This window comes from Knufia obscura (genome assembly GCF_036327395.1).
Source record: "Knufia obscura strain CCFEE 5817 isolate CBS 148926 chromosome Unknown scaffold_1, whole genome shotgun sequence".
Lineage (NCBI taxonomy): Eukaryota > Fungi > Ascomycota > Eurotiomycetes > Chaetothyriales > Trichomeriaceae > Knufia > Knufia obscura.
The window spans coordinates 4,715,175-4,741,909 of record NW_027042687.1 but is presented as its reverse complement, the minus strand read 5'-3'; the positions used below and the strand labels follow the sequence as shown (position 1 = coordinate 4,741,909).

At 49.1% G+C, this 26,735-nt stretch overlaps 11 protein-coding genes across 11 annotated transcripts; 5 read left to right on the top strand and 6 right to left on the bottom strand.

Annotated features, from left to right (window-relative positions):
- Positions 1-2,795: 2,795 nt before the first annotated feature.
- On the bottom strand, positions 2,796-3,845 carry PMZ80_001782 (uncharacterized protein; the record flags this gene model as incomplete). Its single annotated transcript, XM_064870222.1, has 1 exon — positions 2,796-3,845. One exon carries the CDS (start codon positions 3,843-3,845, stop codon positions 2,796-2,798), a length of 1,050 nt encoding a protein of 349 aa, XP_064735719.1.
- A 2,537-nt stretch (positions 3,846-6,382) lies between these two features.
- Positions 6,383-7,654, top strand: PMZ80_001781 (uncharacterized protein; the record flags this gene model as incomplete). Its single annotated transcript, XM_064870221.1, has 1 exon — positions 6,383-7,654. The coding sequence occupies one exon, from the start codon at positions 6,383-6,385 to the stop codon at positions 7,652-7,654; it is 1,272 nt and encodes a 423-aa protein (XP_064735718.1).
- Positions 7,655-8,786: 1,132 nt separating this feature from the next.
- EXO84 (exocyst complex component exo84) lies at positions 8,787-10,781 on the bottom strand (the record flags this gene model as incomplete). Its single annotated transcript, XM_064870220.1, has 1 exon — positions 8,787-10,781. One exon carries the CDS (start codon positions 10,779-10,781, stop codon positions 8,787-8,789), a length of 1,995 nt encoding a protein of 664 aa, XP_064735717.1.
- Positions 10,782-11,145: 364 nt separating this feature from the next.
- TOM20 (mitochondrial import receptor subunit tom20) lies at positions 11,146-11,758 on the top strand (the record flags this gene model as incomplete). The annotated part of the gene is made up of 3 exons (XM_064870219.1): positions 11,146-11,203; positions 11,252-11,497; positions 11,547-11,758. 3 exons carry the CDS (start codon positions 11,146-11,148, stop codon positions 11,756-11,758), a joined length of 516 nt encoding a protein of 171 aa, XP_064735716.1.
- Positions 11,759-13,547: 1,789 nt separating this feature from the next.
- Positions 13,548-15,122, bottom strand: PMZ80_001778 (uncharacterized protein; the record flags this gene model as incomplete). The annotated part of the gene is made up of 1 exon (XM_064870218.1): positions 13,548-15,122. One exon carries the CDS (start codon positions 15,120-15,122, stop codon positions 13,548-13,550), a length of 1,575 nt encoding a protein of 524 aa, XP_064735715.1.
- A 1,231-nt stretch (positions 15,123-16,353) lies between these two features.
- PMZ80_001777 (uncharacterized protein) lies at positions 16,354-17,880 on the bottom strand (the record flags this gene model as incomplete). The annotated part of the gene is made up of 1 exon (XM_064870217.1): positions 16,354-17,880. The coding sequence occupies one exon, from the start codon at positions 17,878-17,880 to the stop codon at positions 16,354-16,356; it is 1,527 nt and encodes a 508-aa protein (XP_064735714.1).
- Positions 17,881-18,559: 679 nt separating this feature from the next.
- PMZ80_001776 (uncharacterized protein) lies at positions 18,560-20,362 on the bottom strand (the record flags this gene model as incomplete). Its single annotated transcript, XM_064870216.1, has 1 exon — positions 18,560-20,362. One exon carries the CDS (start codon positions 20,360-20,362, stop codon positions 18,560-18,562), a length of 1,803 nt encoding a protein of 600 aa, XP_064735713.1.
- A 395-nt stretch (positions 20,363-20,757) lies between these two features.
- On the top strand, positions 20,758-21,098 carry PMZ80_001775 (uncharacterized protein; the record flags this gene model as incomplete). The annotated part of the gene is made up of 2 exons (XM_064870215.1): positions 20,758-20,791; positions 20,839-21,098. 2 exons carry the CDS (start codon positions 20,758-20,760, stop codon positions 21,096-21,098), a joined length of 294 nt encoding a protein of 97 aa, XP_064735712.1.
- Positions 21,099-21,473: 375 nt separating this feature from the next.
- On the bottom strand, positions 21,474-22,893 carry TUF1 (translation elongation factor Tu; the record flags this gene model as incomplete). Its single annotated transcript, XM_064870214.1, has 3 exons — positions 21,474-22,604; positions 22,653-22,681; positions 22,731-22,893. 3 exons carry the CDS (start codon positions 22,891-22,893, stop codon positions 21,474-21,476), a joined length of 1,323 nt encoding a protein of 440 aa, XP_064735711.1.
- Positions 22,894-23,151: 258 nt separating this feature from the next.
- cyp8 (cyclophilin peptidyl-prolyl cis-trans isomerase Cyp8) lies at positions 23,152-24,917 on the top strand (the record flags this gene model as incomplete). Its single annotated transcript, XM_064870213.1, has 3 exons — positions 23,152-23,161; positions 23,211-23,227; positions 23,274-24,917. The coding sequence occupies 3 exons, from the start codon at positions 23,152-23,154 to the stop codon at positions 24,915-24,917; spliced, it is 1,671 nt and encodes a 556-aa protein (XP_064735710.1).
- An 846-nt stretch (positions 24,918-25,763) lies between these two features.
- Positions 25,764-26,591, top strand: PMZ80_001772 (uncharacterized protein; the record flags this gene model as incomplete). The annotated part of the gene is made up of 1 exon (XM_064870212.1): positions 25,764-26,591. One exon carries the CDS (start codon positions 25,764-25,766, stop codon positions 26,589-26,591), a length of 828 nt encoding a protein of 275 aa, XP_064735709.1.
- Between the last annotated feature and the right edge of the window lie 144 nt (positions 26,592-26,735).

The following is a 26,735-nucleotide window of genomic DNA, read 5'->3' as shown; positions in this document are numbered from 1 at the left end:
GCTTTTATTGTTATAAATCTTTTCTTATAATCCCTTTTAAATAGTTTTATTAGTTTACTTTTTATTATAATTAATTCCTTTATAAGCTATTTATAGGCGTTTGCTTAGTAGCTTTTCTTTTTATATTTAAAGTATATATTATACTTTTAGTATTACTAGTTTTATTTTAATATACCTTTCTTTACTTTCTTTACTTTCTTTATCGATTTCTACTCTCTTTACTAAGAAGCTTCTTAAAGTATAAAGAGTTATATTAGTTTATAGCCCTTTATAAACATAGCTAATCTAGCTTAAGCTAGCTATATTTATTCCTAACGATTCGTAATATCTATAAATTCCTTTATCTTTAATTTATTATTCTCTAAATCTTTTACTAGTTTAATTTAAATTTTCGTATTAAGTTTAACTTAAAAGTATTTCTTAACTTCTATATTAACTTTATCTTTTATATAAGTATATACTACTTATTATAAAATATTATTTACTTATTTTCATCTTAAAATATATTATATAACTAGTTAAAGTATTTTATTCTTATTTCTAGCTATTTACTTTAAGTTATAAAGAGTTAATTAATACGGTTAATTAGCTATATAAATACTATAATAACTTACTCTTCTTTACTTTTTTAGTATTTCTTAGCTTTATAGAAATCTAACTAGTTTTTTATATCTTATATATAATTATTAAGTTCCCTATTAAATCTATTACTATTATAAGTATAAGGTTCTTATACTCTTAATTCTAATATAATAGCGACTAAAGTCGTTTATACTTACTTATTTTACTTTTATAACTAGTATTTTAGCTCTTCTTTTAAAGTTCTAATATTCTAAGTACTAGTTTATAAGATAATTAAAAGAGCTTAGAAGAGTTATATAAAGTTATTAATCTTTATATTTGATAGTAATAATTTAATAAGTAAGTTTAAGTTTATAGCTAAGTATAAAGTATTAAGGTCTTTTACTTTTAAGTAATTATTTATTAACTTATTCTAATCCGCTATAGTATTTAATTATAAAAGAGTATAGCGATTTATAAATAGCTAAAATAAAATATAAGAACTAAAATTCTATTAGTAGTTACTAGTTACTTCTTTTTATAAGTTCTTTTCTTTTTTTATACTTAATTATCTTCTTTATTTATATATTTTCGTACCTATTATATATCTAAAAGTAAGTATTTTATATTAGTTTATAAGTAATAATAAGAGAACTTAGCTTATATTTTTATTAATTCTCTTATACTTACTTATAAGCGAATATATATTTTTATAAACGAGAAAATTTCTACTTATTACTAAGTTTATAGCCTTATTACGTTTATAATTAAAATTATTATCTTATAACTTTTTATAAATGATTATAAGCTTTTATATAATCTCTTTTACTTATTAGTAATTCTATTAATCTTCTTTAGCCTCCTTTCAGCCTTCTTTAATAATCTCTTATAATTATCTATAAGATCTAAGTCTTAGCTATTATATAGAATTTTATAAATATAACTCTAACTTATTATTATAGTTACCGAGGTTATTATTCTTAGCCTTTAATTATATTCGCTTACGATTCTTTACTTATCTCTATTTATCTTATCTTTAAGCTTACTATTATAATCTTAGCTTCGTAATAGGTTATAGCTACTTCTCTTAGCTTTCTTTAAAGAAATCTCTAATCTCTTTAGTTTACGCGTTATAGTATACCGTTTTAATTTAATAGTAATTTCTTATAATACTATCGTAGTCTTTTTACCTAATATAGCCTACTTAAAGGTTAGTTAAAAAGGACTTACTATATATACTAAACTACCCTTATAATTAGTATTTATTCTTCCTAACGAGTTTTAGCTCGTTACTATTATCTATAATAAGTAAATTAAAATATAGTTAGCTAGCCCTTAGAGGAAGAGTAGCTAGCTACTTTATACCTATAAACTACGGTTATAAGTACTCGTAAGTAGCGCAGCCTTAGCTACGCTAATTATCATAGTGTAATAGCTGTATTAAATTAAAGAAGCTAGCCTTAGGCTTAGCGTTAAGATTATTAATCGGTTTTAAGCACCAGAAGCCTAAGCTCTGCTGTTCTATAGCGAATAGCGACTTACCATAAGTACTCACAAATCCCAAAACTATATAACCATAAACTACTAGTACTGAGGAACCTTATGCAACTTTCAGAATTCTTATAGCATGTGTAGAGGATGTTACCTAACTTCACAGAAGTTGCGATCTTTTAGGCCTAGTTCTCGAAACCGATCAACAATCTTAACGCCAAGCCTAAGCCTAAACGAAGTTACGCTGTTCCTTAGACCCACGGGCTACAGCAGCCGGTTAGCGCTATCATCCGCCACTTCATGCATACAAACAACCCCAGATTCATCTCGACCACGCACTCTTTCTGAGTGAGGTCTAGTTAGGAAGTATCATATCTCATGCTGCCTAGGTAGGCTAAAGCTTCAAATAGATCAGAATCACGTAATCAAAGTGGTAGGCCACAGCGAAGAACTGTTCGAAAAAGGGATTGAAACATCCAGTGCCTACTGACGCGTAGAGTCACCGAAACCGCCGTTCCACTGCCTTCCGCCATTAAATTATTTCATCTTCTACCTCAATTCACTGCTTCTGATGACTCTCTATTACTATCGTCCTAGTAGAAAGAGTCCAGTCATCGAATACTGAAGCTACTATCCTCGTCAGCGTGGCATAGCAGAGTAAGGATGATTCGATTACTGGGGTTGTTGGTGTGCACGAAGTGGCGGATGATAGCGCTAACCGGCTGCAGTAACGGGCAAACATTTCAGGAGGCGATAGTATCATGATTCCTAGTACTGTTTACACTGAGTCGCATCAGTTCTTGGACGAGAGCACCACAGCTCATGCCTTCAGATTCCCAAAGTCGCAGAAACATGGATGTCTTTGTAAGGCCTGGCAAGGTATTGATTTCGTTCAGTAGGACCTTCCCACTACTGTAGTCGTAAAGGAAATCAATCCTTGCAAAACCAGCACAGCCATAAATCCGATATGCATCCAGAGCGGTAGACCGACATACCTCAGCGATGTGCGACGGCACATCAGCAGGGACATGCATTATTGGATCACTACCCTCATATTTGGACTTATAGTCCCAAACGCCTGTGTCAGAACCAGTTCTGCCCACAACACTTGCACGTGGCGCATCATTGCCAAGAACCCCGACTTCCAGCTCCCACAGATTCGTAACAGCTTCCTCAACTAAAATCCGTCGATCATGCTTAAATGCCTCAGCAAATGCCATCTCTAGGCGTGATTCCTCCTGCACTTTCACAATACCAATAGACGAGCCTAGGCTGGCGGGTTTGATGATCCATGGGGGTGAGAGCTCTTCCTGGACCTTGTCGAAGAGTTGTTGAGCACCCATCTCGAATTGACCTTTTTCAAAGCATATATACTTTGATTGTGGGAGGCTATGCGTCTTTGCTATGTCCTTGAATAGTGGCTTGTCCATGCACACAGCAGAAGCTAGAACTCCGCAGCCGATGTAAGGGAGACCAAGCATCTGGAGAAAGCCCTGAAGAAGACCGTCCTCACCAGTCGTACCATGCACTAACGGAAAGACAACATCAAACTCGGTACATCGTGAGATGAATGAACTCGCGGAATCTCTCTCACTTGTTTCCACGGGCTCGCCACGGAGGACCTTTAGACTGGACGCAGGGTCAAGCCAGTGACCGTCTTTGCTGATTACTGTCGTTGAGACAGAGATGTCGGAATCCGCAAGACCTTCGATTACACTGTTCGCGGAAGAGAGGGAAACTTGATGTTCTTCAGATTGTCCGCCTGCAATGACAAGTAAGCGTGTTTTTGCCATGTTTCGAATAGCTTTCGTCCGCCTGATGACTCGTAAAGGATAAATTCGTGCGCAGGACAACCTAAGATATCATACCGTTCATAGGCTGCTGGTGGTGAACTTGCACGCACAGCACCCACGGCTAACATGCGTAACCTTTTTTAAAGGTCAAATGGGTCGTGCAGGCCGAATGGGTCAGCTCGGCTGACTTTCATCCAAGGACACGATTCGATCTGCACCTTTACCAGCTTTGACCGCTGATTTTGACCGCTTTTAAAGCATTTTCAAGGCATCTTTCGTGATTTTGTGACCCATTTGGCCTGCGCGATCCATTTTGCCTCATTAATCAGACGGGACCTGCGCTAGTTGCTTAGCGCGAAGCGCTGAAACTCGCAGGTCGTCTGATCTCACAAGTCCCTATACGGCGTTTCGTGTTACAATTTAGCTGTGATTCTGATTCTCTTTTCTGAGGAAAACTTTTCTACTGAAAATCGGCTGAATTATTACTACGCGCCTAGGGCATCAGAATCGCAGCGCGATTCTGATAAGAATAACTATTTTCCGGATTACCAGCGATGACGGGGCCGTTTTAGTAGATTTCTGAATCCTGAAAAACCGGTAGAACCTCTTCTGTACAGACGTGCCGTTTCGCCTTCGCAATATCCTTTGCTTCGCTAGATAGCTACGTCGATTTAGAACTATTAGATTATCCTTAACGATAGAGGATTAACCTATCCTTCCTTTTCCTAGCGAACGGCAGCGACCTTTTGTAGCCCCTGAAAATTTTCGTCCTTTTCGTAGATCACGCCGAAACACCTTCGCTGATTCCTTAGCTTTACCTTTCTTCTTTCGTCGGTTAGTAATTTATTCTGAGAAGCTGTAGTTTAGTTTTAGGGAAAAAAGAGGAAGACTCACCTATTTTTACTTACCGCTAAATACATTCTGTAAGAGGGTTAAAAAGGGAGGTAAAATCGAGAACACAAAATAAGAAAGGGCGATAATTGAACTTAGACTCCCTGACGGAACGACCGAAGGCTCCACATGACGTCAGTATGAGTCTGAGTCCTGAGGCAAGATCCATTTGACGTAAAAAATGGTTACTGGTGAAAGGACCATTGACGTCAAGGACCTGAATCTGGACCTGAAAATGCTCTAGTTTACGGCATCTCCTTTGCCGATCGAGCAAACGGCCGCTACATGATGTGTGGGTAACAACAAGTATGTCAATTGTGGTATGTATTCGTGGCTAACTATGAAAGGACGAGAGAACGCTATATACTAATGCTAAATGGTCGAACGTGTCGAGAAGGTGGTAGATACGCATTTGGGGTGCCTTCCCCGAATCAAAGAACTAACCGAGCTGCCAGTAAGACTGCCAAGGTGCATTAAGGAGATTGCGTCAGTGAAGATGCTAACTAGTTCAAGAAGAGAAGCAGGGTTCTGTACAGATCCCAACGTCTGCCGCCTATCTTTAACGCCCAGTGTTGCAACAATAATCTCTCTACGTTCACATCTCAGAAGGTGAAGCAGGAAGGTCTCGGCCCTGGGAGCCTCAAAGGATCCCCGGACATCACCGCCATGCACACTGCCTGCTTCGGCAGGTTCGCTGAGATTGACTATGGTTCTCTCTCTCTCCTGGTCGCTCTTTCTTACCAATCCTTGTCGCCATGTCGAACGCGCCATGTCGAACGCGCCATGTCTAGCTCCAAGGGCAGTGCATCTTCTGGTTGAGCTATCCGAGATCTCAGGCGCTGGAAAACGGTGCAACCGGCGACCCTATGCTCACACAGCTAGGACGACTTCTTGAAACAACAGCCAATAGCTAGTGCCCTCTGGATGGACGTTTGTTCCAAAAACCAAGTACCATGAAGATGCACAGTAAGGCAGCCCACGAGGCGATCCAGGCTAACAGTGTGTGATTTCAGCTGCATCTGTATGTTTCGGATCATTATGGCTTTGCGCCCTCCACTTTTGCTCGATACTCGGTTCTTTCTGTCACCAATTCAGCTACAAAACAAAATGTAGCTGAAAATCAGGTGCGAACCATTATTTCACTATGCTACGCGCGCGACACGAGCTGCACAATCAACAACCTCAGGCTGAGATATCGGATCGTTTGCAGCCTCCTCTGGCAGGCCCCCTCGGTGTCAACACCCAAGAAGGGGAGCGTTGTCACTTGGGCACTGGAGGACCTCGCACGTTCAAGATATGCATTTATTCATCGTGATGACCCGGCACAGAAAGAGCAGCTTGATCCAGTGATATTGCTTTCGTGTACGGCATTCACTTTTCTCGCGTCACCTACTGGCCTCGAGGATTTCACTGTTGACTCTACATGGAGTGCAGTCCCTGTTTTGTGAAGAAGGTCACCCAGTCGTTATTTATATTGATGTTTCCCTCTCTGACTATCTATTATGCCTCTCAGCTATTCCATTGTCCAATTCCTATACTAACAATCTTGTACAATTTGGTACCTAACATTACTCACACCTTCGCGGCGGCTACCAGAATATCCGCCAATACGACCTCTTAATCCAGCAACACTGCGACCTCACCGAATGGGCCAACCCACGAAAAAGCAGCCCATGACACGTGGCAAGCCTTTCACCACCCCAGGCCCAATCATCCAACAACAGAACTTAACTATCAACCGACAGCCCAAAACCGTGAACAAAGGCAAGCACCATTGTCCATGGAAAGACGGCCGAAAGACTCATGCGTTCGAAGATAAAACCTGCATCGAGAAAGGCCATGCTGCATACTGTCCGTGGTGCTTCGTGCCCTGCTCTACATTCTTCGGCTGCCCCACTCATGGCTTCAAAGAGGATGAATTGCTCAAAGAGAAACCGCAGAACTACATGGAGATATTTCGTTGGTATGCGCAGCAAGGACTCCAAGGCGATCGAAGGAGGGTGCGAGCCAAGATGGCTAGCATGGGGAAGGTCTCTGAGTTTCCTGATCGAGGGACTGAGGAGAGTCCTGTTGAGGATGAAGAGCTCGAGGTGCAGCCTGAGGTTGGTCTGGACGGGGACGTTGAGGATCAGGACACTGATGAAGTGTACTTTGCGGATGATGAAGATCAACCGCAACTTCGACCGACACCTGCCAACGTACTGCCGCCTCGATGGCCTGCGATGCTTCCGACCACAGTCGTGGAGGTCACTCCTGAGGACCGATATATCTTTGCACAAGATCGATACGTCTTTGCGCATTTCGACGATGAAGAAGCCTTTGGAATTCCGCTGCTTGGGGATAACCATGCGCCCACAACAGTTCGTCTTCGTAAAGATGAATTCGATGATGAAGCTGATGTCCTAAGTCACCAAAGAGGGGAATTCGGTGCAGAAGGCGACTCACCTGATCCAACCGATCGACGCGTTAACCAAACACGAGGCGGCCCTGCTCGACGAGGTAGTGGAGGAGGCAGAACACTTCGAAGTGGCATACCACGACCGATCCCTCCGCCGAAAGCCGACAACTCCACTTCGCAAACTGAAGACACAACGAGAAGGGGAGGCCGGTCAGGACGTCGTGGTCGTGGCGACCATTTCCGTCGGCCAAGTACTCCACTCGGAACCACTACTCCACCCGAAGCGACAACGACGTCCACGCCGAGAGTACGAACCTTATACCAGGTCCAAGAGAAAGGCGCTATATCTCTGCACTATGAGCTCCCTAGAGGTGCTGCAGTTATCCCCAACGTTGCGACGCCTGAGCCAATGCTAACGCCAGAGGTGCCCCACCTACACGCTTCTCTGCGAGGCCGAAGAGGCCCACGGGGGCGGGGTGGGATGCGAGGCAGAGGCCGTGGTCGAGGAGGTAGTGAGTGATCATTTGGATAACGTCTTCACCTGCTGCTGATTAGCCTCATTCACAAGACTCGATGTGACCGCTTACTGTACGCTTATCCGGCAATTAGACGGCTACTTTGAATGTTCGAAACGAGATCAACGTGGTCAAGAAAGGGCGGCGTACTGGGCGGCTGTTTCACCGACAGCTCTGTTCATGCCTCCCTTTGACGGGAGTGTGTGTCCATCAGCTCCGTCTGATCTTGGACTCAATTGTTTCTGGCGACAGTCGATAGTCGTCTCGGCCTACCTGATGTAGGTACAGTCACCCACTCGCGGGTGATTGTTCCGCGTTATTTGCCGGTGGTTCTCCACGTGTTCGTCGTTCCTCAACACGACACTGCACTGCGTTTGAACCTTGCGGGTTGTACGGAGATATATGCGCACCATTGGGTACGTTCGGGTGTGCAGGGTGGTCCGACTGTGTTGTGATGTGTCTTCATGCTCTGTGTCTTTCTGAATACTGGCGTGGTAGTATGGAGATACGCAGTGCTGTGGAGCATGATAGCCGCCTGCCTGTTGTTATGTTTGATTTGTGCATAGTCGGAGATAAGTAGGTTTACGGTAGGTTGAAGCAGTAGAGTAACATGGATATAGTACTGTTCTACGAATAGATTATCTGAGAGCGCAATCACTTGTTTCATCATGTCGCGGATGTACTGCCGTAATCAGTCAGTCCATCATACAATACGCTTCAGGTGCATCCATCACCCGCTCCTGGAATATCCATCCTAAGGTCAGAGGAGGTAAGCTGAGCTGAGGTGCAAGATACAGTCACTGCTTCGAGGGTGGCAAGAGCCCCAGACCTGGCTTCTTGCCGCGTCGACGAGAAAAAGCGCCAAGACAGGTCCGGCCGCATGTGGCGAGAGATGCGACGTCAAGAGTGCAGAGACTGACTGATTAGTACTCCGCTCGGATGAACGACGGGAGTCCTGGCACACGGCTTAGACCACGCACACGCTAGAACAAGCAGGAGAAGGAAGCGACTTCGGATCATACCACTACAGCAAAGTACAGTATGCGATGGCGACTACAGCACAGTTCAGGAGTACAGACATATAGAACCTACGAATGAAGCCAAGCTAAGACCTCTAACCCTCCCGCGAAAAACCCCCTACGCGGCTCTCATCCCCTCCCTACTCCTACTCCTCGACCCCACACCCTCTCCGCCCCCATGATTCCACTCCAACCCCCTCCCAATCACCTCCCTAAAATCCAGCCCCACCTCCCCCAACATCTCCCTCTCATGACCCCAAACAACATCCATACAATCCCTCCACACCTTCCCCTCCCTCTCAACAGCACTCAACTGCCTAACAAGCAACGCATTAAAAACCTCCAGATGTCCATACGTCCAACTAATACACGCGCTCATCGTCGACGGCGGAAACGACGCCTGAAAGATCAGAACCGTGTTCTTGATGATGGTGAAGTACACGTAGGATATACTGAAGATGTACTTGTGCAGATCACCGTCGAAGACACATTGGCGTTGGCGCTTGGTTAGGGTGTCGCCCCGGGCAGCCAGGTATACTTCTCTCGCGCGGTCTTCGAAGCCAAGGCGGATGAGGAGGTTAGTGGTGGATTTCGTGGACTCGACGAAGGAGGGTTTATCGGTTAGGTCTCTGCTGAGGACGCTGGCGAGTTTGGCGGCTCGCTCGTCGACTTTGACGGAGATTAGGTCCTGGGCGATGGAGTTGTTTTTCAGGTTCTTGGCGATGGCGCGGAGTTTCTCGACGTTGTCGACGGCGGTTTGGGTGTGTTGGAGGGCGATGTCGATGTCGAGGTCGTCGATTTGGGCTTCGATCCAGCGGAAGTTTTGTTGTTTGCCGTCGACTTCGATTAGGATGTCGGGCTTTTCTTTGGATGAGTTGATGGTGTCCATGATTTCGCCGTTTTTGGCAGAGCTTGGGTCGCGACTGGCGAAGTAGTTCAATTCTGACATTGCGGTTGTTTGATCGGTTTTGGGTAGGTTTGCCTTTCTGAGGTCTTCTTGGGCTTTTCGTATGTTGGTGAGGACGTCGTTCTTAACGCTGTTGTCCCTCTTTTCGTGTCTGTAGGTCCAGGTCTTTCCAGCTGATCTGATGGTGATGGCGCTTGCGACAGCCTTCTCATCCTTCATCTGACCGGCGGCCATGTCAACAACATCGATATCAGTCAAAGGCCAGCATTCTTCAGCCACGAGCTTAGTAGGCGCGGGCCCCTGACTCTGCAGGTTCGGATCGAGCTTCTTACGCTTCTTAGATGCAACGAGCAGATGATCATTCAACAGGACAATATGGACTGGCCTCCTAGGCTTCCAGGTTGCACTGTCAAGTTCGATCCAGTTGGGGTTCTCCATGACAACATGTCGGCCTGGAATGGCTGGTAGAAACTTCTGAGATTTCTCAACATTCTTCCAGAGAGCTTGAAGTTGAGTGTTCCACATTGCCTCGAGGTTGGCAACAGACGATCTGTTGGCATTCCTTCTCTTCAGGCTGCCGTCTGACGTGTTGATGTTGGTACCTGCAGCGGCACTAGATTGCTCGAGAGCAGTGGTGAGCTCGGTCATTAGTGTTCGTAGGTTGCTCATTTCAGACTTGAGGCTCTCTGCTTCTTTACTGATGCGGATGAACTGAGTCCTGTTTTGATAGACACTTTGCTTCAGGTCCATTGAGTTTCTCCTCTTGATCCTGTTTAGGTTGTGCTGGTACTCTTGGATGTCTTCCTCCGAGGCATTGGACAGTAGCTGAGCAACATACCGCTCATGTTGTAGGGCTGGGTCTGATAGGGCGAGTTGGTCTATTCGTAGAGGATGTGAGGAGTGGGAGGACTGTGGCCTGGCAGGTGAGCCATGGGATCTCCTCTTGAAGTTGTTTGCGCCGGCGCCTGGCAGAGAAGGAACATCTGGGATATCGCTCCCAAACTGAGGGAGTTGGTTGTAACGCGTCGAATATCGTCGCTTGACTAGGTCGGAAGTCTCGGACTGTACAGGGCGTTCTTTAGTAGGTCGAAATTGAGCATTGCTGGGCACCTTTGTAGCTTCCGGTCGCTGTTGTTGCGGTGCGCTGATGACTGGTCGCTTTTGTGTTTTCTTCTTGCGCAGCGTCAACCCGCGACCTTCGGACATTGCGATTACCAGCCAATGCTATCAATATATGCGATTCGAACCAAGAGACGGATACACGCGTGGGGTGGGAAGTGTAATATGCTGTTCCATAGGGTGGTGGACGAGGCTCCGCCGGCCAAAGACGCGCCAAGTTGGGTTGGACTCGGAGTTGCGATCCAAAATCTTGCAAGTCAACTCGGAAGCTGCTACTTGCTGGACTCTCCTACTAATTCATCGACATAACACATTTCAAGAGGCAGGCGCTTTCGTTTCCAGATTTGTTGTATAACACCTTCGCACCTTCTGCCGTTGTTTATTTTATTATTGCGCTTTTCCCAATCTTCGCATCCTCCTATTCTCAATCCATCTATCCTTCAACTACAAGATGAAGACCTCAACGATAGTTTCGATAACTGTCGGTACGATGGTGACTGGTGTACTCGGTATGCTATTTGTGCGCAAGATCTGGATGTGGTACTGATGGAACCCAGCATACGCCGTCTATTTCGATTACCAGAGAAGAACCAACCCCGAGTTCAGGAAAGCCCTCAAGCGCGATGCAAAGCGCCAACAACGAAAGGCCAAGGAGGAGAGTGAGATGCAGGGGAAGCAGCAGCGAGAAGAGATAAAGAATGCCGTCCAGGAAGCCCAAGAAGAAGGCTTCCCAACAGACCTTGAAGAGAAGGAGGCTTTCTTCCTGCAGCAGATATCTCAGGGTGAAGCTATGGCTAATGACGGTACGAATGCGACGAGGACCCAGGGCGCATATCGCTAATGTTTCTACAGGTTCCGACCCCATCGGCGCAGCCTTGTGCTTCTACAAGGGTTTGAAGGTCTACCCAGAACCAAGATCACTGATCGGCATCTACGACAACACTGTACCCAAGAACGTCCTCGAGATCCTCGCCCAGATGGTATCCCAAGACAAGAACTTGAACGTTGGCTCATTCGGTGAGAGCAAGGACTCTGGCTCGGAAAGTGGTCACGGTGTAGAATGAAGAGCCAATGCTGGTACCGGATAACGTTGGCTAGTATCGAAAAGTTGGACACGGAAGCATACACGCACGAGCATAAGCACATGCGAGGCAAGAGCAGGTACGAGACGATATCGCGACGCTCCCGCTGGAGAGAAGTGAGCGGCAGATGGCCGGTTCCGCCATTATCAGAGAGACAACAAAGTCAGCCAGCCAGCGAGCCTTTGAGAATCTCTTCTCATGTATGATGTATAGATTTATATGCCTTCGGCACTCTTGGTTCAGAGTCCCGTGGTTACGGACGAAACACATTCAAAAAAAAAAAACTCACAAGCATCGTTACTACTAGTATATAAGCTAATACGGAACTAGAGGCTCACGGAACAGGTGAGAGATACACAAATATTTACTAACCACAAGGTTTCCTACGCAAGACCGATTGCGAACCAGTTTTGACGCCTACGGCCGAAATACCAACCCGACGAAATCTCTCCTTTTGATCCCACTGGGGAGTCGTGCCAGCACCCACTTCCGGAATTCCTCCGGCATCACCGAGTCACAGCATCAGAGATACCTCGCAGTATGCCATTCCGGACCGCTTATTGAATATGCCCTGGTCTGCACATTTAGTACTCTCATCGACCCGTCATCGTGGGACAAGCACCCCCAGAGAAGCACCAGCGACGCAACACGGGTGAAAGCAACATATCTCCTCACTGCCGTAGCATCAGCCATAATGCACGCCGCATGCACCTTCGCCGTTGTACAGGGCCAGCGTGACAGCACAATATCGATCAGAGAATGTCCATGCCTAATGGAACTGTTTTGCACTACAGTAGTGAAGCAAGCGGACGGCGTGGAAGAGCTGTATCATAGAGAAGTTCCCGTACGCTATAGCCAGAGTCTGTGCTCTGCGACAGCGCTGGCCAACTTGAACACTACTAGTCTGACGAGTCTGCGCCAAGGCAATAGTGGTTCGTTCGTTCTTGACGGCTGGTCCTTCCAGGCACTGCAGTTAGATGACGGATGAAGTCTGAGTACTTTGTGCTCCCGTCAGTCTGCCATAGCTTGAGTCATCTGCATTCACTGAAGTGAGCAGAGCTCGATTTAACAGTCGGCTGGCTGGCCTGCACTGCCAGTGTGGACTGCTCTCCTAATGGAGTAGCCCCACCTTCCCCGTACAGTAATTAGGACCAGGTTCGACCACCGACGCTTTCTGAATTCTGCCGCATTAATCACTCGGCCGCCAAGACGTCTCCTTTCATCATCATCATCATCATCCACCCTACCATTGCAAGCCAATCTGTTGATCCACTATCGACCTTGGGATCGCTTGCAATAATGAAGCATATACCGGATATGGTTTGGCTACTCAGTAAGCCACTGCAGTGGTTCCAGGATCCAACGCGTGTACTAATCGGGCTTGTTTTCTGAAGCTATTGAGCGGACATGGTAGGTATCTCAGGCGACCTAAAGGGCGACCTGGACGCCCCCAATTGCAGGTGCGCTTGCGGAGTCATAGAATATGATATATACAAGAAAGCTACCCTAAGTACCCGGGCTTACACGTAAGGTAAAGTACGAACTACACGGTAACTATGCTAGATCACTACAGTACCATCAACGAGATTCCGTGGTGCCGAGCAAAAAGAAAAGGCTCGGAGGCCGGGCGGGCACCGATGACCCGAAGAACCCGCGTCGCGCGAAGCGGGCCATTTCTTGTGATGCTCGTCTAGCCACTGCAGCTCGTGCGTGACTGACACTGCACGCAACACCGGACCTTCCTCAATCACACACCTTCCTCATAGCACCACTAAAACGGCCTCACAAGCCCACTCTCCTCATAAAACGCCCTCAACTCCCACGGCCCAAAATCGGGCTCACATCGTGTGCCTTCCTCAGGCAAAGCCCCCTCCACAAAATATGCCTGAATCTTCTCCGCCACACACCGACTCGGACTGGGGATAATCCCATGGCCATAACCATTGTGAGCAAGCACGACACTCCCCTCAAACCCGGCGCTAGCGTTATACGCGCCCGATATCGGCGTCGCGACATCGAACTCACCGTTCACGAAGAGGATCGGGTGGCGGGTCTTCGCGGTGAAATTGCCGGTGTACTGGAGTTTGTCTGGCATGCGCCAGGATGCGCAGGGCCAGAGGGCGGAGTAGATTGGGCCGAAGCCGGTTGTGGAGTTGAGTTGGGAGGAGAGGGTGGGGAGGTAGGAGGTGGCATCGGGGACTTGGAGGGTTGCGTCGCTGCAGCGGATTCCGTTTAGGGAGTCGGTGCCTAGGTTGTAGGGGGGTGGGGGTGGAGTGGTAGGGGTATCTGGGACTACGCCTAAGAGGGTGTCTGTGAGGGTTTGTGCGAGGGAGGGCCAGTTAGCTGGGTAGTAGAGCTGTTGGTAGGGGACTGCTATGGCGCCGACGTAGGCGTTGAAGGCTTCGGGGCTGGATGTGGCGTTTTCGGCGAGGGGGGAGATGAGGGCGTTGAAGACGGCGAAGAGTTCGGTGGGTGTTGTTGCGTTTGTGGCGGCGACGAGGGGGCAGGCGTCGGCGTTGGCGAGGCATTCAGCGATGAATGCGGCGAAGGCTTTGTCTGTGTCTTCTAGGAATTCGGACCGGTGGCCTTGCTGGTAGGTGTGGGGGTTCACGTTGGCGTCGAGGACCATGCGCTCTACGCGATCGGGGAACATGGCGGCGAAGTAGTCGCCTAGGGCTGTGCCGTAGGACCAGCCGTAGTAGCGGAGGAGGCCGTCTTCGCCGAGCGCGTCGACGATGGAGATCATGTCGTGGGCTGTTGAGCCCGTGCCGATGAATTGGCCGGTCTTGTTGTTTGTGGCGAAGCAGGCGTCGGCGTATGCGACTGCTTGGTCCCAGCCGAAGTTGAGGAAGATTTCCGTTGTGTTGGCGCTGGCTAGGCTTAGGTCTGTGTCACGACGGGCGACATTGCTGCTGCCGGCAGCGTCGGCTACACCGCAGTTGAATGGGAGGGTGTTTCCTGTGCCGCGTGGGTCCCACGAAATCAGGTTGTACTGTCCACCGATATTGAGATGCAAGTCTGGTGCGTTGAGAGGCAGGTTCTCGGCTGCAGTGCCGCCTGGTCCTCCTGGGTTGTATAAGATGCTCCCGAGGACTGGCTCTTTCGTGGCGTTGATTCTGAAGAGATCTAGTTCGAGTAGCTCCGAACTTTTAGGGCAGCTGTAGTCTAACGGGACTTGAAGCTTCGCGCAGTCGAACTTGGTGATTGGAAAGGGATCGCTGAGGTTTGCGATCTGTTCGTTGAGCTCCGGACAAGGCTTCCATTGGAGGGTCTGTTTCTGCTGTTGAGGTAAGGCGGTAGCCGCAGCTGTCAAGCCAAGGACCGCCGCTATTTCAGAGCCTATCATGGTGGATGTGCTGGGTAATCGAAAGGGAGCGAAGATAGGTACTGCTATGGATCGAACGTAGCTTGAAGCAAGCAGAGTGAGTGGTAGGGGAAGCGTTACCTTTGTTTATACTCACGACCATGTGCTTGGAACTTCTGATAGATGACGCATGTTGTTGTGGCACCAGTACCTAAGTATGGAAAGCCCGAGGCATGGGCACACGAGTAGGAGCATGATGGCAGTACTGCCCAGGAATGATAATCTCGGTGAAGCCTTTTTCAGGTAAGTGGGTGGCCGGTGCATGGTCCGAGTAGCAGCAATGCGCTGCATGAATACTAGATGTAGGAAGAGCGTTGTATTAGGAATCACCGATCACAAGCTTAAAGATTGCTTCGTTCTTTGATTGAGAAGTGTCAGCCGATCACCACTGCAGCGTAAGGCGTAGCTTGGCTGACGACAACACACTAGGCCTCTTTAGGTGGCATGTGCCGCTGTGAGACCCACCTCCGCCCGGACGGGCAAAGTGGCAGCGAACTCCCGCCCTGAATTTATGGCCCGTTCAGCCACGCTCGCAGCGCCAAGCAACTTCTTCTGTCCACTACCATCACCTGAATGGTGTACCTGTCGTCGATCCACATTTCTCTGAAAGCCAGTGCCAGCATGAACTGCTGTGCCCACCGTGCATCAAGGGCGCAGGCATTGCAGAGATTCCGTCATAGATTTAGCGGTCACACACGTGTTTATTCTTCCCAGTTGTTCTTGAGCTGAGAATACTAGGAGCAACTTTCGCTACCCAATTTACTTCCAACGTAGCCAAGCACTTATCGTGATTACGGATGTCCTACGTTGCAAGAGGATATTGTTTCACCAAAGGTCCGCTTCGCATCTCACTTGAAAAAAAAGCGTACGTGGTAGGGATGGGTTGGTCGGTTTCGATAATGAAGAGATATCTTTGCTTGAAATAGAGGATGACATGGTCCAGCCTCTGGAGAGAAGAAAGGAGGTCTCGGTAACTCAGCTGTTTCTGCAAGTGATGGCGGTAACAACACTGGCGTGCATAGTCTTCAGCCCAAAGGAGCTTGAGCCTAGGAAGGACGTCGCGGGGGCCTTCGCAGGTCACCAGAGTGTCATGAACCACACTCTTTCAAAAGCCTTGGTTGATGGAATGATCGTTTCCCGCGGACCAGAGCATTGGAGAGACGTCGAAATATTTGAGCAATGGCAAGTGGGACTGATCGGCTTACGTGCTAATTCAAACGTCAACTTCAGCCATCTCGCTCCTATCCTGCCTGTCCTCCTTCACCTTCTTCACCTCCAACATCTCTTCCAATCGCCTCAAATGCTCTTGTGTCTCCACAATCTCATTCTGGATTTCTCTCTGCGACGCAATTTTATACCGCATTCTCAGCACTAAAGCACTAATTAGCACCAGTGCAATCGAGACAACGCTTCCCCACTGTCCGATTTGCTGCGGTGTTTCCTGACTGACGATGTCGCGGTTGATGTACCACTCTATCCAGATGACGAAGACGATGATTGTGGCCGGCGTCAGTATCATTGCGATGAAGAGGGTCAAAAGGGCGACGATGTCGAGGAGGAAACGTAGAAGGTGGCGGGTCTTGCGGGGGAATGTGCTTGTTGGTGTGGTCTGCAGTTTGCGTGCTGTAGGTCGAGGTGACCGGATGGCTGAGAAAACAAGTTGCGTGCCATGCTTGATGTCCATGTATAGCGCGTGCAGTAGCTCCTTCCGAGCTGACCAGAGCAGTTCCTTTGGTTTGTGCACTGGCACTCTGGTCCACTTTTGCATAGGTGTTAGAACGAGGATTAGGAGGAACAACATGATGACCGTAGTGATCATAAGAGACATATACATCAGGTTCCAGAGTGTAGACTCCTTGTAGATATTTGTGCTTGGTTCTAGACCAGCAGCCCACAGTTCTAGACTCGTTCTTGGCGACTTATGCGTGGTCAACGTTGCTATCAGCGAATTCTCTCGACGCAAAATCTGCGAAGTGTTGAAGCAGGGGTAGAAGCAGTTGTTATTCAAGTCTCCTGCGACACTAAAATCCGCGAACATGTCCCAGATCGTATCATTCCAGTTGCCGTGCCAGAAACTGTTGTCGTAACGGCCGTCGGAGGTTACACTGTCCGAATCGAGCATTGTAGGGTAGCAAAAGCGGTACTGAAGCTCTGAGTCGAAAAGACTCGGCCATAGAACGATTGAACAGATCATGCCGGCAAACATGAGGGCGTTCCAGAGAAGTATGAGGAAGTGCCTGGCACGATTTGCACGAACAGCGCTGGACCAGCAGTGCATCGGTAGCATTGCGAGGTATCCCGTTATTGTAATCGCAGTGACTGCGTCGATATCGAAGTCGAGGGCTGCAGACTGGACGTTGATTGTGGTTCGGTTTGTGATCAAGTTCGAAATTGTGCTCAACGTCTCGTTGCCTCGGACGCTTTCAGAGTCGATGAAGGGTATGGAGACCTCCTGTGGCTGAGGCAGGTGCCTCTTGTGTACCATCAAGATGAAGGCCTCAATCGCTGCCGTTCCAGCATATGTAGCGACAGCGCCCAGAAACACATTTGCTAGCCATGAATGCCATTGAGTGAGAAAGACCAAGACAAGCAGTGCGTAGTACAAGTATCGTGGCAGTGGTGCATAGAGATCACTGACTGGGTAGGCGCATGTTATCCATTCCGCGGTAAATAAGGGCGTCTGTGTCGCCGGGTTGATGAAGTTGATGGAGGAATCAGTCATGTTGCCAGGCCTGCTCATGTTTGATTATGTCATGGGCTCCGTCGCCGCATAATGGTCGTCTCATCTCCCATTGGGGAAGAGCAGGAGTCGAAGCTCGAAGTAATGTGACGTGTCAAGGAATCGTGCGCCATTGCCGACATCTGCCAGAACTTGAGTGATATGTACTGTGACTGCATGGTCTTGGCTCCGCCCGGACAACCAAACTGGCCGAATTTGTGCTTTTGCTTCGTTAGGCGCCAGAAGCCTAAAATGCAGGCCCTAAAGAATAAATCAGGTGGATGTTTAGGGCCTGGAGAACCCCCGAAGCTGCGGTGAGACTTCCTGAAGGTGCGGCCACTTTGGACGTCCGGGCGGAGCTTGGTTCAATGATCTGGAGTAGTAAGAGAGTTCGACTTGAGAATTTGGTAACAAATGAGAGGCTCAAGAACGAAAGTTTGGAAAGCACGGCCCCAAACGAAGAGCTTGGCGAGGCAAGTTGAGCAAGTTAGAAGTGGAGGAAGTCGCGTCCTTTTGTCTTTCTGCTTATCTTCAACAGAGCGCTTGATGACTGCCTCGTTTGGCGAGACCTCCATTATCAGTTTCCAAGTGCCTGAATGCCAGGCCTAGAAAGGTGAGTTGCCTCGAACCCAGAGCGTGCTAGGATTGTGCTCTTGCCCGTGGCTTCGAGGACGACCGATACGATCAATCACCTCCGTTCCTACCGGCGATGACGATCCCTGTCTCTGCGATCACTATCCCTCCTATGACTATCTTCATACCGATCCCTATCATCACGATCCCGATGCCGTCTCTCGCGGTCCCTATCATCGTCGTACTTTCTGCTGCTGTAGTCTCGATCACGAGTGCTTTCGCGTCTATCGTCTCTGCGGTCGTCCCTTCGGTCATCTCGTCTGCTGTCTCTATCCCGATCACGGTCTCTCCGGTCATCACGTCTGTCATCCCTGTCGTCGCGCCTCGACTCATGCCTGTCGCGGTCATCGTCTCTTCTTCGCCTTGGACTTCGTGATCGTCTTCGAGTGTCCCGGTCGCGGTCTCTATCACGATCACGTTCCTTCTCTCTATCGTAGTCCCTGTCTCTGTCCTTGCGGGGCTCTCTGTCCCTGTCTTTGCTGTCATAGCTTGTCGAGTTATCGCCCTTCCAGCTTTCGTAGCGTCGAGAAGAAGATCTCTCGTCTGGCTTGGGTGTTCGCTCACTCCCCTTGATACTTTCTCTAAGCTTCTTCCTCTCACGGTCGCGTTCCTTCTCTTCTTCAGTGCGATGATGGCCGCCACCAGGCACGTAGCGATCGATACCCATAGGTGACGCAGAGCGTATCCTTCTGCGTACAGCAACAGGCGATGGGGAACCTTTCTGGCTGCTAGCCTCTCCCTCTTCGATATCTTTGCTTGCTTCACGCTCTCTAGCCGAGTCGTGGGTCCTGCTCTTGCGATCCCGAGACCTGCTCTTCCTTTCCTCCTTCTTATAGCTGTCGACAGAGCGTTCCCGCTTCCATGGCTTCTTGTCGTCTCGATCGTAGTCGTAGTCTCTTCTAGGCTTCTTACTGCTTGCATTCTCTTTGCCTTCGTTGAGCAAAGACTCCAGAGCAGCAGCCTCGAGCTCCTTCTCACTCAAAGGTTCCTTCCGAACATCAACGGACCCCTGTCTGGGCTCGCGTGAAGCCTCTCTGCTATCCTTGCCCTCACGACGCCGTTTAGCACGGCTCAGCCTTTCTCTCTCATACTCCCTCTCACGTTCTTTTTTCTCCTCCTCCCGCTTCCGGGCTCTTTCGTCTCTCGCCCTGATCCTCTCAGCTTCTCTCCGGTCCTCCTCTTCCTGTAACCTCTCCTTCTCAAGCCTCTTCGCCTCCAGCTCGGCCTCTTCTTTCTTCTTTCTCTCTGCAATCAGCCTCTCCCTCTCAGCATTAGCCTTCTTCGCCTCAAACGCCCTAATCTTAGCCATCAAGGCGGCCTTCTCCTTCGAAACCTCCTCAAGCCGTTTCCGGGTCGCATCCCTTTCCGCACCCCGTTTCTCAGTCTCCGCAGCATACTGCTCATCACTTTTACTACCTCGTTGATCCTCCTCAGTTGCCCTGTCAACTCCAATGTCCGACTTCCTTATATCCCTCACTGACTGCAGCACAATATCTAGATGCTTCGCAATCTCCTGATCAATACGAGATTCGACATCTTGGTAGACCCCGCTTCTGTCAACAGCACCCTGTATCAGCGTCGCTGCCTTCCCCCGTTCTCGGCTTAATAAATTCGTGTTCTTGTCGATTTCTGCCGCTGCAACTTGTTCGATGGATTGTGTTAGGCTGTGTTTTGCTTCTGAGGTGTTGTACTCGGCCCATACTTGCTTACGGAGGGTATCGTAGCCGCCTTGTTTCTTGAATTTGAGTAGGAGGGCGTCGATGGTGGATCGTTGTTCTTTGACCAGTGGGAGTTCAGAGACTTTGAATCGTGGTCGCAGGGAAATTGGTGTTGCCGCGGTCTCGCCATTGGTCATTTGCACATCCGTCATGTTGTGAGATGTGATCGCATTGGATGCGGCGATGGGCAGGGAACAACAAGAAGAGTGATCAGGATGTCATGTTATCGTGAACAACCCATGCAAGTGCAGCAACGCGTGATGGTTCGTTCCTTCCGCATCACGCGTAAAAGCAACAAGGCTAGCTCAGTCTTGGCATCTCTCCGCGCCGACTTCATGAAAGGCCGAAGAGCTTGATGTTTGCATGACAGCTCACACCACGACGCAAAACCGCAATACCCGAGTTGTTCAATCTAGCCTAGGAACAGAGACAATACCGGACAGCTCTTAAGAGGTTCGCGCAAACCAAGACTACCAAATTCCATCCGCCTCAGGGCACTATCACCCTCCTGAACCCGACTACAAGCGATAACACAAACACCACCACAATGGTCCACAAGATCCTATTCTGGTCATGCTTCGGTACGGACTCCCTCCGCGACAACCAGGATTCAAGCTAACACCCCCAGGCATCGCGACAAGATTCGCCCAAATGGGCATAGAAATGCGACCATTCTTCCAGAGAGGTTCGCTATGGGTATACCCACTCTTCGCAAGCATAGGAGGATCGTTCGGATACTGGTTGAAGGGCGTGGAAGACAGACAGATGAAGATGTTGCAGCAGAGGAAAGAGCTTGTGATTGAGAAGAGGAGACGAAGGGCAGAACGGGAAGGAACGGCTGGGGATGGTGGTTCGGAGACTGTGGGAACATTGGCTGCTACATCGTGAGAGAGGTGCGCGTTATGATGGTAGTCAATAGCAAGAGAAAGCGGAAGTATTGCTGCTGGCTGACAAGCAATAATCGACATATTCATGTACCAACTTATGACCGGATGAGCAATACTATTAGGGGATGTGCATGTTAGCGGGTTGTCTACAGCGAAACCTCAACCAACATAAGCGTTCCACAAAACATACAACGTGGATTGACACGAACTGCACAACTTTTGTCCATTAAATATCGTAGTGAAGTTGAGAGTCTATACCAGTAAATTCGCTCATGCAAAAACCCCTTCATTGGTATCATTGATCACAAATGTACAGCGGAAATTGCTGGTAATACACGTTGAACATTGTTGTACACTTCGCCGCCCATGATATCGCTTACTTGATGATTCTGGTAATCAGACCAGTGGCAACTGTTCTGCCACCTTCTCTGATGTTGAATCTCTGACCAGCCTCCATAGCAACTGGGTGGTGTGTAGTGACAACCATTTCAACGTTGTCACCTGGCATGACCATCTTGCCAGTATCTTCTGTGCCCTCTGGCCATGAGAGCGAAGCAGCCTCATCGGCCGTTCTCAAGAAAATGACTGGTCGGTAGTTCTGGCCGAAACCTGATTTTCGACCACCTTCCTCCTCGGTCAAGACATACATGGATATCAAGGCCTGCGTGTGTGGCTTGACTGTTCCTGGCACAGCAATGACCATACCACGTCTGATGTCGTCCTTCTTGATACCGCGCAGCAGCAACCCCGAGTTGTCACCAGCTCGAGATTCTTCGCAAGACTTCTTGAAGGTCTCAATATCTGTGACCTTGGTCTTGAGTGGTGTCGAGGTTCGCCCAACGATCTCGACTTCTTGATCTCTCTTTAGAATACCTCGCTCGACACGACCAGAGGCGACTGTGCCACGGCCAGAGATGGAAAAGGTCTCCTCAACAGACATCATAAAAGGCTTATCCAGATCACGCTGAGGTGTCTCAATCCACTCATCTACCTTGTTGAGCAGCTCATCAATTTTTTGTACACCAATCTCAGGCTGCTTGTTCTCCAGAGCCATCAGAGCAGAACCGAAGATGATGGGTGTCTCATCACCGTCAAAGCCATAAGTAGAGAGCAGCTCTCGCATTTCCATCTCGACAAGCTCCAACATTTCCGGGTCTTGTACAGTGTCGACCTTGTTGACGAAAACGACAATCTTCTGGACACCAACTTGTCTGGCAAGCAGCAAGTGTTCTCTTGTCTGAGGCATCTGACCATCTCCTGCGGCAACGACAACGACAGCACCATCCATGTTGGCGGCACCAGTAATCATGTTCTTGATGTAATCGGCGTGACCCGGGCAGTCGACGTGGGAGTAATGTCGGCTATCGGTCTCGTACTCGATATGTGCAGTTGAGATGGTGATACCTCGTTTTCGCTCTTCGGGAGCCTTGTCAATGGCACCATACTCGAGAAATCTGGCGTAACCTTTCTCTGCTTGTCTCTTGGTTATGGCGGCTGTGAGTGTGGTCTAGACAATGTTAGATATAGGACATGTGTAGATGGGAGGCAAATGTACCTTTCCGTGATCAACGTGGCCGATTGTGCCTACCGAATTGTCAGTGCTGTTCCCTATACTAAGTCCTATCATACATACCGACGTTGACGTGAGGTTTCGTTCTCTGGAAAGCAGCAGCATATGTTCGAGCAGTTACTCTGTTGGAGCCAAAGGCAAGGTTCACTGGGTTGACACTCTGCGACGATTGCGCAGCTAATCTCGAGGTGCGCAATAGCGCATTAACTGAGCGAGCGAAAGGCATAATGAACGAAACCCTAGAAAGACACGCTGTGAAGAGAAGAGAGGACCGGGATGGAAAGTGCTGATGGAAGTCGCGATGGAGGATGGGGATGGTGCAGGAGCATGCTCATGCCAAATTTCCTGGGTCGATCCTACGACCTTTTTTCAAATCGGGTTAGTGCCATCCGCTGGCTGCACCTGCCGCAACAGTCTGAAGAATCACGTCCACACCTACACATACTGTTGCAACCTCTAAATTACATCGATACGAGTGGCCAGAATGGGAAAAGGTCAGCGCATTCATGTTGTTGCCTGTTTCAGCACGCTGACAGGTAGTAGGGACGGACAAGCTCTATGTATGCTGCCACAGGACTTTGCGCCGACGCTTGCTAACCATGGCAGATTACTCATTCAGAATGGGCATCGAGTGATCAATTTTCAGCTTCAGCAGGCGCTGGAGTACGAGCTAGCAACAATGCGCATGCCTCTTTCAGAAGATTACCTTACAACTATTGCGCATTGAGCCTGCAACCATTCCAGACTCCAGTATGCACACCTGAAGGACAAATATTCGACCACGAGAACATAATACGGTGGTTGATCAACCATGATACGAATCCCACAAACGGCAAGCCTCTGAAGCAGTCGGACCTGATCAAACTCAACTTTGCGCAGAACGAAGCAGGCGATTATGTTGATCCCGTCACCTACAAAGAGTTCACAGATAACTCCCATCTTGTCGCCATACGCCATGGAGATTCGGCAAATGTATTCCAATATGACACGCTAGAGAGGCTCAACTTCAAGCCGAAGATGTGGAAGGATCTAGTGTCTGACGAGGACTTCACCAGAAAGGATCTGATCGTGCTACAAGATCCTCAGAACCTGGAGTCGCGTGACCTGAATTCTTTCCAGTACCTGAAAGATGGCGAGGACTCTGGCATACCGAAGGAAGAGGCTGGAGTCAACAAGGCTGCCATGGGTAATGCCGCCAAGATTCTCAAGGCCAAAGAAGCTGTAGCCAAAGCAAGAGCGGAGAGGGCTGCTGGTACTGTGACCACTCAGCAGAAAAACGGTGCAGTCTCAAAGTCCATCTCCAAACCTAGCATCTCCAAGCAGCCAACGCCTTACAATGCTACCAAGCACACCACTGGTCTAGCGGCAGCCTCCTTTACGTCCACAGGTGTCACCCCACACACGTCTGGCGCATTAGCACTAATGAGCGATGAAGAGTACTTGCTGAAGCGCGGCCGAGTCAAACAGAAAGGCTATGTGCGTGTCGAGACATCTCTCGGTGAACTCACGCTTGAACTGTATCCGGAACATGCTCCCAAGGCCGTTTGGAACTTCATCAGACTGGCTCAAAAAGGCTACTACGATGGCATAAAGTTTCACCGAAATATTCGAAACTTCATGATCCAGGGTGGCGATCCAACTGGCACAGGTCGCGGAGGATCTTCCATTTGGGGCAAGAACTTTGATGATGAATTTCTGAGCCCTTTGAAACACGAAACTCGTGGCATGTTAAGCATGGCAAACAAGGGCAAGAATACAAACTCGAGTCAATTCTTCATCACATACCGCAAAGTACCTCACCTGGATGGCAAGCATACCATATTCGGGAAGGCTGTCGACAGCGATGCCACGCTCAAGGCATTGGAGGCAGCCGAGGTCGGTGAAGGAGATCAACCAGTAGAGGACATCATGATTGAGAAGGTCGTGGTGTATGTTGACCCGTTTGGGGAATTCCAGAAGGAACGCAAAGCAACGGAAAACACCGAAAGACAAAAAGAGGAAAGAAGGCGAGAGGGTGCAGACGACGACAATCGGACGACTTGGACTGGCAAGCGCATTCGTGCAGATGGTACTGTTGACGGTGGCAGCTCTGGAGTCGGCAAGTATCTGAAAGCGAGATTGGCAGACCCTATCCCATCGGCGACTGACGAAGACGAGATTGTCGGGTTCGTTGACGAAGAGCCAGACCCAGGCCCTGCTCGGAAGAAAGCAAAGGGAGGAGGTGGCTTTGGCAGTTTTGAAGGCTGGTGAGCGTGAACGAGGCCGTCCCTGTACTAGATTGCAGGATTAATGCCTGAGGCATCACTCGTTAGCAAAAACGTAGCCAGCTGGTATGTACAGACTTACATGTGCAGAAAGCTTGCCGACTTCAAACTTGCAGCAACGGAGGGGATACACCATGGTAGTCGCGCCTTCATAGCTAAAGGCACTGGGACGCACTTGCGTGGCCTGACTACAAGCCACGAAACGACCGTGGTGGTCACATTTGATAGCTGATCCGGTGTAGCGAAGCTTTCCCAGAACCTGCAAGAGAAGCTTAGCGTTTGCGGCCCGTAAGACCTAAGGAAATCTCCACCCCCAAGTGCTGGGATACCTTATGCAATCTTACATATCTGGCGTCCACTTCGACCTCGTGTTCACCTAGAAGATTATTCATGAACCTTGATAGGTGATTTTGTTCATTGCGCAGCAACAACATCGTGACCTTGCTTTATGACCTTGCGGAGAGAATCACACAACGTCGCGGACTGGGTCAGCTGACAAAGTCTCACGCGGTAACGTGCGGTAGAGGACAGACCAGCCGCCATAACCACAAGAACCGAGGACTGAGTTGAAGCGTGCTATACAAATCTTGCGGGAAGTGTACTATCACCCCCTCTTCATTCAACATCGACAAGCTCAATCCAGTCAATTCTCAGCAACGCGATCGCGATCAGCAAGTTCGCGGCGCGTCCAACGCTCCATCCGGACATCCCCGAAACCACCCGCTCCGTCAGCACGGTAATACCAGCGGCACACACACCAGACGCGTACTGCTAAAGCAGGCGCGACACACCCTTCACAGAACATCCACTACTCAACCCAACCCAAACCACAATGTCCCTAACCACCTTCTTCCAATTCACCCACACAAGCTACCTCCCCCTCCCCCCAACCAAGCCCCCACCACCATCAACCCAAAACTCTGATCCTCCTGCTCGCTCCGAAACAGCAGACCAAATCCAATCCCGCGGCCTCAAAACCGCCATCTCCATGCTCCACCAACCCCCCCTAATGATCTCCCTAAACCCCCTAGTCCAGCACTACAGCCTCGTCCACCCAGAAAACACCCCCCGCCTCGTAAACCTCACCAAACTCGCACCAGAATTCAATGTCACGCTCGCGCCCACACCCTCAGTCTCAACCTTCGAAGAATCAAAAAACGGCGAGTTCGTCCACTACGAAATCATCGATAAATTCGAATTCCTCGGCGGTCTGACCAGCAAACTTATGACCTACCGCGCGTGTTTCCGGCCGTTGTATGATGCTGAGCACAGCACTATCCCGAAAGGCCACGGGCGCGAAAGTATCGGGCTGGAAACGATATCTGATCCGGGGAGTGGAGTTAGTTTGCTTGGGAAGTGGGTTGTTGATGTTGATGAGACGAGACCGGGGTATTTGGTGTTGAGGGAGAGCGTGCAGGTGCATTGTAATGTGTTTTTGGGGTGGTATGTTAGGGGGCAGCTTGAGGGGGCGCATGAGATGTTGCATAAGGAGTTTGGGAGGAGGTTTTGTGAGAGGATGGTGGAGGAGGATCCGGGGAGGGGAATGGATGGGAAGGGGAGGGCGGGGAAGAGGTGGAGGGAGAGTGTGGAGAGGGAGGGGAGGGTGACTGGGAGTACAGGGGGACGGGTGAGTCGGGTTGGGACGGGTGAGATGAAATGAAGTGGAATGGAATGGAGTAGGGAGATGTTGTGAAGCTTTTCTTATTGGGCGATATATTGGCAACAGAGGCGTTTATGCATTTGCAGCCAGGGGCGGCCGCGGGTTGACTGATGGACTGATATGGCATTGGGTTTTGGCTTTACA